The following is a 12,636-nucleotide window of genomic DNA, read 5'->3' on the forward strand; positions in this document are numbered from 1 at the left end:
AGCTTTGACTGCTCCGATTGACACATTTCTGTCAACGGCAGAAGGTTTGCGTCATTTTAAGTTCGAGGCAAGCTGACTTTGAAATTTATCTTGCTTAAATTCTATGCCACCACTAGCACCTTGCAAGCGTGTGGGTATTGGTGTGCAAAGTGAAAGGAAGTGATTTTACAAAGCCTTCCCCACAAAGTGCATGCCATCCAAGCTGCACTCTTAGGTCTATTCATTTTTAAAGTTCCCTTGAGTATTAGAAAGAGTGGAAGTGCTCAATCTGACTCTGTGAGCTGAGGACACTTAGTGTGTGTTTTTTCCTGCTGTAGGGCCCTACCTGGGTTTGGCCCTCTACCCTCTAAAAGCCTCAGAGACAGAACAGGGATGCTCTATTGCATGGCCACTTTTTTTCCTTTTACATTATATACAAGTTATCTGTGAGGAACTCACCCAGATCCACTCTGACCCATATTTTGGCTGTGAAAATAGTTACTGACCTTCTCTTTGTTTCGCCCTCCTTACGAGAGCCAGTCTGTTGCTGTGATTAGTTCACTGCCTCCCAGCACTTCTCTGTCAGACCAGGCTCATCTCCAGCCTCCTCCATAAACACATTTAGCTACACACAACACACTCGACATACACATGCATACAAAGGCAGCACAGGCACCACGCTACTTTTCCGTCGGCTCCTCACCTGTCGCCCCAGGTCTCTATCTCTCTCATGTGTGTCAGGGCAGGGCCTGCGAGACCACGGCCTCACCGGTTTGTTTATTTGCTGCACTGACGGGTGGAGACCGGGGACGTGGGTGCAAGAAATTAGCACAAGTCAAATCAGATTAATTAATCCCCAACTCAAACTATTAGCCGAGGAGTCGTGTTGAATTAAAAATCAAATTAGCCCTAGCGCCTGCCGGTAAAGCTGTGGTGTGTGCCTGCCAAGCTACAATGACACACACCCACAGAAGGCAGCTGCTCATAGGCTTTGCTGATGGATGGATGTATGGATGGAGAGTTGGAAGAAGAAAATGGTGCTCAAAGACTACAGGGCTGGGGGAAGGGGTGTTTAGTGACTTTGCCACCCAATGTGGTAAGCCTCTCCTGGGGCACGAAGCTGGCTGTCCTCCACTGGTTGCTGCTTCACAGGCCCCACAACACCAGCACTCAGCCTTTCAGTTGCTGATTTAGGGCTTGAAGCACCACTTCACCTTCATAGTTTACATAACACACATATCTTGAGCCTGGGACTGAACCCATTTTAGGAAGTTTGACTCTATTAAAAACATAAAGGAAAGCTTTTATTATCATAGTTTTGGCTGTCCTTCCTATCAATAATTATAACCTTGTGTTTACTGAAATAAAGCTTCATCACTACAAATAAGCCCAACGTAATAACAAACACAAACGGTTAGTCAAACATGAAAGAAAATAGATCCATGCAAAATGGCGTTTCACCTCCAGAACTCGGACCTACAGCACTTCTAGCAGATATGTGGTTTTTCTGTGTAATTACAGGTTTTTATGAAGATCTAATTCACTTCTTTAATGTCTAAATATACGACTAAAAAGAAGTAAGAGAGCACTTGAAAATGTTTCACTTTTTTTATGTGCTTTTGAATCTCAGCCTGAAACAGCTGATGATCTTGGTTTTGGGTAAAGTTTGGCTCATACACTTTTTTCTGATCCAATATGATGTAGCTCATATTTCAGTATTTTAGTCTGTGCTTCCTCCAAAGCAAAACTATGTGACTGCTCTGCTCAAAATTCGAACAACCACCCAGAATGGACATATCGCATTGAAGTAGTGCTGGAGAAGTGGACCAAAATATTTTTATCAAAATATTCATAGCATTCTGGATCCAACAGATACTGTATTCAGCAGTGTAGATGGAATATACTCTTATACAGGCATTTGATGTATGATCTGTGCGGGCCTGTGAATATGGCTTTTTAGGCTTTTGTAAAGTAGTCTAAGTCTCATCTATCATACAAGGTGCGGCTCCAAAACACACAACACTTGTTTGATTCAGAACAACATTCATTTCAATTATGGGACATTAGTTCTGGAGGGTCTATTATGCTCCACTGGTGTTCCTGTACTCCATTTATCATTTATGCTTGCATGGCTTGTAGCTCTTGATCACAGCAAGGAAGCCAGGAGCGCACAAGTAACGAATTAGATGTTTATTTTCTTCTTACTTTAACTTTTCAGTTACCAGTTTTGACACAAGGAGCATATGTAGAGCATCTCACAGAAGCAATTGAGTATTTGTGTTAAACAATGTAAACACATGAGCGTATGCTTTTTTCTGCAAAATACTCTCTCTCTTTGTCAGCTGGGTGGAGCCATACTGGCAGCTCCTACAACAAGCCATAGATTTGTGTTTTTGTGGGTGGGTGCAGCTATGCCATCAGGAGTTTATGGATGATGGATGCTGTGAGATACAATGGAAGTCTAAATGAAAGCGAAACTGCTCTATGAGCGCATGCACACGGGCAAAGATTGGTCAGGTGTTTCCAACACATTTTTTTACTGTGTGGATATGGAAACATTAATGTAAACACATGCACAATAAGCCTCTCTTTGCACTTCATCACCAGTGCACATTTGATGCTTAGCAGACCCCACAGGTGTTCTTTAATACCATTTAAAGTCTTTCATTGATGTGGCAAGCCTCTTTCCCTCACATTTTCCCACAGAGTTTCTTACTCTCTTTCCCCCTGGCCGCTGGCATCTTTCACCACCCATATTAACACACAGCTTCCTCCTGGCAACGCTGTGCCGGACCCCCGCCACCACCTCAAAGTTGCCAACCTGTCTCCATGGTAGCATGATTGGCAAAGGCAAAGATGGATGCCATTTTCGGCCAATGGCAGAGCAGAGTGGGTTGTCATGTACCACGAGACCCTGCAGTGGTCCGACTGACCAACTGAGGATGGCACTGTGGAAGAAGGGGTGAATGCACCACATCAGACACACAGAAAAAAACACACATCCCATGGGATCATTCAGCAGCACAAAGCGTATGGGGTCCCCACTCAGGCTGTCACTACTGTTGTGATGTATCATTTATGTGGCCATTGTGTGGCCTTCTCTTGAAACGTGTTGACAGAGGCATTATATTCCAGCTTTTGACAGATTCCCATACATTCACAGGCTTTTAATAACACATGTTAATGCTCCAATAATTTTGTGACAGGTTAGAATTACTGCGTGAAATATGAACCTTTAATTGGCTTTCTCGCCAAGTTATTTGGCGTGCTGTGCATTAGCTTTTTAAGTCTGAGCCAGTGGTAAAAAGATGGTTGCAAGGCTATTATCTGTCTGAGAGTGAGGATACGCAAGGTGATAAACATTCATCTCTGCTTTTTATGTGAAACTGACTTTTCTCTGTTAAAATAAGTGCTTAGCGACAAATATAAGATCCCTAGACAAATAATGGAATAACCTCTTTACAGCACATTACACTGCCTTGTAGGGTTTTAATGCTTTAAGCAAACTGCTGTGCATACACATGCATTTTAATTGTACTTGTTTCTTGTTAGTTCAAGCGTACAGAGCCGCATGCATGTCTGTGATTCTGAATGCACAGTGCGCGCGCTGTAGCGCTGTAAGCAAGCCAGACAAGTTTACAGCATTTACTGTTGATGGCAGGGAAGCAGCTTAAACACGTTGTTCAAGTGCCTTTGTGTCAATCATAGCAAGAAAAGCATGTTTAACTGCCTTGAACTGATCTTAAAAAGCACTTAGTTGGACACCATTAGACATCTGCTAGGCAGCAAATGGCTACTGACCAGATGTCAAATGGTGCGTATGGATTTTGGTAAATGTGCATTTCAGTTTGAATGGTGCCTTTTGAATCCTCAAAACTCTGCCACGTAGCCTAACTACCATCTCTAATGCCAGTTCGACCGGCTCCTGCTGGTCCTACAGTGTTAACTTGCTGCCAGGCTGAGCCACCGATTGCCCATCTGCTCCATCGGGGAGAATTCTCACTCCATCTATTTGACTTGTTTCGAGCTTGGCTGTGGAAAGCTCATCAGCTTTGCAAAGTGAGAAATAGAGAGATTTTTAAATAGGACATACACAGATGTGAACTGAAGTGTTTACATATTAAAAAAATTAGAATGGAAAAATGTGGGGAAGTCTTTGTTAGCGGAGACATGGGCAGACGGAACATGAATAAATAAGAGGCGGTCAGCTTCCCACTTCTTTTTTTCTTTTTTATGGATGGCTTTAAAAATTCACTACAATTACCAGCAGAGATGGATGTCGGAGTGACATTCCAACAACCAACATGTGACCCCTAAAATCCAGACACACCCATTTCCTGTGTTTTTGTGTGTGCGATTGAGTTCGTGTGTGGGCACGCTCGGGAGCGCATGTATAAGCAACTGCGTGCCCGTGTGCATGTGTGTGTGGGTTCATATTTATGAAACAAGGTTTGGCCCGTCATACCGTGGGAGTTAGCAGGTCATCTTCCCTTGCCATTAATCACTTCCGACAGCTCTTAAGTATCCAATCTACATGTGAAAGAACTGCATGTGTTTGAACGTGTGAACGCGCATGTATTTGCATGTGCGTATTTGACTGACAATGTGTGGATGGAGTATTCCTTCAAGATCCTCCTGAGGCTGCTTATTGAATTAGAGATGGACTCTGCTGATGCTAACGCGCAGCATTAATGCATCACTGGTGGCATTTGTAATGCACTTATAAATTTACAGCTCATTAGGCGAGTTCTGCATGTAGCTGATGGCGTGATAATAGCACCCAGTGCGGATAATAAAATATCACAGTTAATGAAGCATAAAATGATTTCTACTAAAAAGTAGTAGTCCTGAATCTTTTTTTAAAGAATGCTTAGAACGCTCAACCAAAATCTTTTCTCGCAATCACAAAGTAAAAGATGCTTTTTAATTAACACTGCATCAAGGGTTTATCACGTGGCGTTCAGGGGAATCATCAGCGATAAAGGAGGTGTTTTTCTACCAGGTTTGGTATTTGCCAGCTGCTAATTTAACAAAGAACTCAGAGGTCAGCTGAGTTAAGAGTAATTTAAGGTCACAGGAGGGCCTTTTTCTTTCATATATTTTCATTTCACAGGTACGAAAGAGGCCGTCGTGCTGTTTTTCTGCTTCTTCCCTGGACCGAATCGTGAATGTCAGAACTTCTATTATTTTTTCCTGTCCAGGTTCACTAAAGCTTGTTGCTTTACTGGAACATTTGAGATTTTCACATCGAATAATAGTGATTTTTCTCTGCCTCTCCACACCCAGACATGAAAGGAATAAGAGATCGTTATTTGCATTTTTATGCCTGAGTGTATTTTTCAAGTGGGAATAGAAATTCTGTGAGCGGTGTCAAGTCCCAGTGCTGCTGTGTCCTGGAGTGCATCAGACTGCCTTTTCATCTTCACCATAGCCTAAGTGCTCTGCTTTTCTTTAGCCGTACCTTTACCTCTTCGAGAGCAATCGCTCTATTTCATACTTAATTTCTTCTATTTTTTTTGTCATTCTCTCATTAAGTTATGCCTTTTTTTAAAGCGTTGAAATCTGTGTGTGTTTTCTTTCATTACTTCAGAGTTGCAGTGCAAGAGTTTGTGAAGTGTAAGTTTCTAAACACACCTCTGTGGTGAGTGGCAAGTGCATATCATTTTTCATTTAGTGAAAATGGTGGCTAGTTTTGTCTTTTCATCTCCCGCTGATTTCTCTGCTGTTCAGTCCCATCACCTCACTGCTCTTTTTCTGTCTTTGTGGCCATCTACTAGTGTCTATTAGCTAAAGAGCTAGACTTGTGTTGCACATCGGCAAGGAATTCTCAAATTATGGGTCAACAGTCATAATCAAAGCTTTTTTTTCTTAATCTGCAGCAAAATTGAACAATTAGAGCGAAACCTGTTGCCTTGGCTGCCTTGTGCTATGCTGGTAAATATGTGGCACATATCAGCAGTGAAACTGGTCTGGATTTGTGTTAAAAAGACAGAACGATGTATAGGTATGTCTAGGGCTGCACGATTAATCGTTAGAAAATCGCGATCTCGATTCATACTTATGTGCGATCTCATTTCCAAATGACAACGATTAAAAAAAAAGAGAAAAGAAAAAAAAAAGACGACGATTGTACCGCATTTTGATCCGGGACGTAATCTGCATGAAAACAAGCGCTCACTCTTCCTGCTCAACAAATGACAAGGGCGGAGCCTTATACCACGTGATACAGAAGCTGTGTCGTGTGATGCTAAAATTAGCAGGGAAAAAACAACGGAGAGCACGTCAGGGATGACTAGAAAGTGACAGGAGAAAATCCGTCCCGGTCAACCACCCAAACATCAATAACGGGAACCTTATACAGCGCTTCCCTATACACGTCGAACTCCCGCAGGCACAAAGAAAGTACGGAGGCTATCACTTATCACCTGACCAAAGATATGGCTCCCATCAACACTGTGCAAAACGAGGGATTTAGGAAAATGATCAACACCCTAGACAAACGCTACACAGTGCCGTCCCGCAACTATTTTTCTATTGTTGCACTACCTGCTCTATACACGCAGCGTCGAGCAACGGTGGAGACGGAATTTCAAGCAGTACAACATTTTGTAGCAACAACAAAATGTGAGACATTTGTTGTTTTTATGTCTATTTATTGTTTTTATGTTCAGTCTCAACTGTTACGAAGTTGATGTGCAGTTAATAAGTGCAATAAATATTTATACTGGAAATATTTATACTGGAATTTATACTGTATACTGGAATTATTATACTGGAATTATACTGGAATTTATACTGTATACAATAAATATTTATACTGGAAAAGAAAATCGTGCGAGAATCGTGATCTCAATTCTAAGCCAAAAAATCGTGATTCTCATTTTATGCAAAATCGTGCAGCCCTAGGTATGTCAAAGATGGATAAGGGCTGCACAGGAACAATTTCATCTCCTCTGTATATCAGCAGTAAAGGTTTAATAGTGTGTTTATTTCCTTGAGTGCATGATTGTGCTCAGAAGTAAATTGTGCCCATTACGCAGAGAAATTGTTGGTGATTTCAAAATAATAGCTTTACGAGGTGATTAAATCGCATTCTGTTATTACATACCAGCACCTCCTTAGCATGGTTAAAGGCTGCGCTGCTGAACAGCTCATAAATCTGACACATTAGGACCACACAGCACGTGTACTTACACGTAACAGCACAATATGTTTTCACGTGAAAGCGCGGTAAATGGTGTTGCTTTGACGGCTGTTCAGTTTGAAGTTGAAAAGTATGATGTTACTGTGCTTGTTTGGGTGGGGGGGAATCTTGGGATGTCCCATTTGGGTGCAGAAATCAATGCCCGGTCCTTGGCGTTTTTCCTGAGCTTTTTAACCGACAGCAGTGATAAGTAGATTTGTTTGTACCATGGCGCGCACATACACTTCAGTATAAATTTTATGCAGTGATACAACTGAAGCTCTGCACAAATACACACACACACACACACACACACACACACACACACACACACACACACACACACACACACAGCTGGCCTCATCAAACAGAAACGTTTATGGTGCTGTCAACATTGTGTATATTTATGGATGCAATATGTGAGGTCAGATTTATTACTGTCAGAAATGGGTGGAATTATTTCTTTTCAAATAATGAATTTTCAACCACACACACACACATACGTACACAATTTTTACTTATTGATTTGCACATTGATTCTAGGGATATTAAAGCTTCTCAGTTATTAATCATTGCTGATTATACTTTCAGTGAAGTAAGTTATAATTGCAGAGAGGAGATTGTGTTTTGCAGGTTATACATAGAGGCGAGCTACCAAAGCACTGCCGCTTAGAGCACATCTTTGTAACCAGATGGGAGAGTACGTACATTTTTAAACTGACTGAATGTGTGTGGCCTCAGTGCTAGAGTGACTTACTGTTGTAATATTATGACAAATGCATTGCTGTCTGGGGAACGCATTTGTGTGTTTGTGAATTGCAGCACAGTTTGGGCACCTCTTAGATGACACTACAAAGTCAGGTACAGTAGATAATTAAACTGTTCCGAATGTGCATACGATGATTGATGAGTCTGGTGGTGTCCTGCCCTTGCCCTTTGTGATATAAAGCAAAGATTGTGCGACACAATGTCATTTCATCGGTGCAATCATAGCTGGACACAGATGCTCATTAACCCTTGTATGGTGTTCGGGTCTGTGAGACCCGTGTTCAGTTTTTTTCAAAAGAAAAATTAAACAATTAATTATTTTTTCACGTGTAAATGTGTTGTGTCTTTCCACTCACTCCACTTGATTATAACTGATTTATTTATAACATTTTATATAAAAGAAAAACGAGAAGCACATTAATTCATAAATGTGATCTAACAAAGGTAAAGGGAAAAAATTAACCATGTTTGCTGTTCATATGTCTTGTAATTGGGATGAAGTAAACATCTGTTGAGTAATTTAACATAAAATTGTTTGATAGTGTTAATTTGGAAAGCCAAAACTCTAGCGGGTCCACCAGACCCATGAACACTGGCTGAGTAACAAAAATACGAACACCACACAAGGGTTAATAAGAGCACTGTCACAGATTGTCAGCTCACAGGGGAAGAGGAAAGAAGATGGTTGAGAACAAAAATGATAAGGGAAAGAAGTACAGAAAAGAGAACTGGTGGATGATTGTGGTTTAAAAACAACACGAAAACAGCATGAGACTTAAAAAGTGGAGGAGCAAATGAAAGCAAGTAGAAATAAGTCAGCGGTTTATTTGCAGTTTAAATATGTGGACCAAAAACAATACCAGGAAAGTTTAAAAAAGAAAGTTAAATGGTGGATGAAGACTAGATGTACACAAAGTGCTGGTAAGGGTTGTCAATCAGAGGTCTGTGCTATGAAGAAGAATTTGGGTTGATCCAGGTAACTTCAGGGTTAACGTTGGATTTTTTTTGTACTAAAAAAGGGAGTTCTACGGTGGCCCTGATAGGCCAAACGGACTGCAACTTAAGAAAACACCAGCAATAAGAAAAATGCCGCAAAAGCACAGGAAAAGAACGGAAATAGGAAAAACGAAAACAGAAATAGGAAAAAACACAAGGGAAGTGTTTCTGGGGAGACAATAACCCGATGGAACAGTTGCAGGAACCCAAAACATGGTAGGCGTGTTTTATCATGATCCATATAATACTAATGACGCATTTTTAGGCTAATAGTTAGGCTAACACACTTACCTCTCACAAAACCAATAGATCCTCCACTTCTTTCAAGTGTCTCCCAGCGCAATTTCATAAAACAAGAAACCTATTTGTACTTGTTGACCTCATGTGATATTTACACATAGACTAAGCCTGTTTGAATGTTTGAATTCTGGTGAACATCATGGAGGTTGAAGCTGAAAGAATTAAAACTAAATCTCTCTTTTAAACATTAATTTCACTCTTTAGTCTTTGAAGACCTACTGGGACCACTGATGAAGCTTTTTCTGAACTGAGTGGTTTCTATTTGCAGGCCTGCCCATAGAACAAAATAACTGGGTGTGTCAAAAGTTAGTGAGGGGCTGATCTCTACCTATGCAGCTACCCTTGGAAAAACCTCTATTGATATTTATATACTGAGGTCATTAAAGGTAGAGGGGAGGTTGTCACATGTTCTCTTTATGGGTGAAAGAGTTAATAAAATACTTAATAATCCATCAGATTCTTCCATGATTTAATGATAGAGTTATGGTATTGAAAAGATGAAAACTTACACAGTTGGCATTTTTACCAGATTTACTTGATAAGAGTTTACTTTATTTTACTTGATTTACTTTATTAATAAAGTAAATATTTTTCAGTCGTACTGACCAAAGTGCCTAAGTTCATACACTGCTTTTAAAATGACCCCTTTCATACAAAACAAAGGCAAGAAGTAAAAACAATAAACCTTTAAATTGCCAATGCTGAAATGCATAAAGGCAAAGACAGGAGAACATAGAAAGCACAGAAAAAAACTGAAGCATAAAAGAGCACAAGATTTTTTCCACCACTGATAGTCTCTTATATTACACGATTGCTTGTGGCTCTGTCTTCAGTGTTTGTGCTATAAGAATTTATTAAGAATCTCTCTTGCACTCTTTGAGTGTGCTTTCTGTGCAAATATTAATGCAGCATTTGGATTTTATAGCAGTGCTTTGTACAAGACAAAACAGAAAATTCAGTGTCCTTCGTTATTGTGATTTTATTTTTATCTATTTTTATTTCATTTCATTACAATATAAAAGCAGCCTGGACGGGCTCGCTTCTTAAAACCTCGGTTCATCACAGCGACATTGTTAACATTGTAGTAAAAGTAAGTGTGAGTGTGCAATAATGCATCTCAGTGTGGATTAACTGAGGATTAGCTGACGAGCGTTAGCTACCAAAAAGCATTGTAATGCAGAAGGCCACGAATTAAATGTAATCCTGGACACCACATCTGTTCTCTTGTAATCTTTTGTCTTTGAGTAAGGCTGCTCGACAGATTAGCTAATGGATGCAATGTCAGTTTTGCCAACATAAAAGCAGACATGACATTTATGGCTTTGCAAGTTCCTTTTTCTGTTTTCGTGAGTGGATAAGCTAAGTTTTAGTACAGCGGGAAAAACAAATGGAAACCAGCTGGTACCTATAAAACAGGAAATAATTCAACCATAGAAAACTGCAGCAATTTTTGCAGCCTTTAAATTGCAAGCTGAAAGGAAACAATTTAAAAAAAAAAAAAAAACATCAGATGAACCTTCACTGCTAGTCCTCATGTCTCCTCATGTGTCTTGCTTGTCTTCTGTGCCGCAGGTGTGATGCCAGATCGTCAGTTTGGTGGAACCCAGTTTGTCTGCAGTGTGGTGGCTTCCCACGTCAGCCACCAACCCTCTACGAGCTTCAGCTTTGTCTGGATCGCCCCACCACCTGGGACTGGCTGTGTCAATTTCCTGTAAGTCATATGTTTTGAGACAGAAATGGCAGGTGATGTGATCTTTTGTTGTGCATCACTTAGACTGTATCCAACCATGCTTGTGTTTAATTTTTGAATTTATATTTTATAAAAATCACACGTTTGCATGCATTTTCTTTAAGCGCAATAGATTTTAAATACCAAAGATGTTCTGAGAAAGCAAACATGCATGGATTACTGCACAAGGTTAGGCTTCCTCTACTATTAGAGGAAAGTAATTAATATCGAGCACCACTGTTTCACCAAGGAAAGTTGCGCTTGGCTGGGTTTTATGTGTTGATGAGATGTTAAAGTGGGATTTGGTTAGTGAGAATGGTGCCTCTGTGTATCTAAAGTAAAGTTAAAGTGTATAAAAGTCAGGAAAATGACCATAGAGCTTCTTTGATCCATGACTTCAGTTAACACTTTCCTGATAAGTTTATGATCTCCAAGTATTGAATACATTCGTTTCTTTTGTAAATCACGGTCTCTATCGCAGAAGAGAAGATCATCACGTCTTATTTTAAAATACCAAACTTCAGATTCCTCTGTCGATTAAAGCATTAGCAGAGATAATGTGTACAGAGGTGCAGTAAGAATAATAATACTCATGTGAGCTGTTTGAGTAGCGTGCACCGTTTCTTTACTCGTGTGCATGTAGATAATATTTTGGCACTATATTGACTTTATATATGTATCTAACCCAAATATAAGCTATAACTATCTGTTAGTGTTGTGTTGCCCCACAAAGCTCGGGAGAGGTTTATCAGATGACATCATGGGTGTTGCTCTCTCTGAACCACAGAAAGGCTGTTAAAAGGCCATCCTGTCAGAGAAAGCCTGCACGGTGACTGGAAAAAGGTTAAACTGGGGACATAGTATGTGTTTATATCCTAATTGCCTTGCTCAACGTGACCTGTGCATTGGCAGGTGCGATGTGTGCCTTGCTGAGAATTCACGGAAATACCTCCGTCCTCTAATTCAGTGTGACCATTTCTCATCGGAAAACGTTCGACTGGCTCATCAGATCCACCCATCCCGGGAGGATGGGTGTGTTGCAGATAGTAAAGATACGCAAACATATCCTAAGATTTTTTGCCCCCAAAAAATAACATGATGTTCCTCTTCTACGATTTTACATAAGGGCATATTATTTATTGGAAGCTTTATTGAGATTTATAACCCATTGCAACAAATCTGGAGCATTACACAGCAGCTCAGGGCCACTGGATTGGTGATGTTGTAAATAGTACTCAGTCTGTTTCCCTGGACACTGCAGGTTGTTTGATTGGTGTAGGTGGAAAGAGCTCTAGCCAAATGTGTTTGAGAACAGCCTTGAATTTTCCTTTTTCTATTTTTCTTTCCGCCTCTAACTGTCTTGTCTTACCTTTGAGCATTTTCCTCAACTCTCTGCCTTCAAACGTACCACAAACTTTCTTTCCCTCCTGTTCTCTTGACTTGGTGATTTACAGCTACTTGCAGATAGTCAGTCAAAATGCAATTAGCAGCTGTTGCTGGAGAAGTGTAGAGGAAAAGAGAGGATTCCTGTAAATCCAAAGTCACCACAGCACCACGTTAGAAAAATCTTTGAGAAATCGACCTACAAATTTTTACATTGCATATAATTTTTTATTAGGTAAATGCAAATGTTTGTGTAGGTTCTCAGTCATCCAGGTCATGGTATTCTGACAAGCTTGGA

The 12,636-nt window shown here is 40.4% G+C and overlaps 1 protein-coding gene across 4 annotated transcripts in view; it reads left to right on the forward strand.

Annotated features, from left to right (window-relative positions):
• Nucleotides 1–12,636, forward strand: part of reln (reelin) — a 104,592-nt gene that overhangs the window by 35,571 nt on the left and 56,385 nt on the right. For all 4 annotated transcript variants that reach the window (XM_085282543.1, XM_085282545.1, XM_085282546.1 and 1 more), the window contains exon 3: nt 10,799–10,937. In XM_085282543.1, coding sequence (XP_085138669.1) covers nt 10,799–10,937 — 139 coding nt within the window. The remainder of the gene's footprint in view (nt 1–10,798; nt 10,938–12,636) is intronic.

This window comes from Mchenga conophoros, linkage group LG7 (assembly GCF_057382185.1).
Source record: "Mchenga conophoros isolate Kocher_MC1m ecotype Shallow Benthic linkage group LG7, M_conophoros_male_GT1.1, whole genome shotgun sequence".
Classification (NCBI taxonomy): Eukaryota; Metazoa; Chordata; class Actinopteri; order Cichliformes; family Cichlidae; genus Mchenga; species Mchenga conophoros.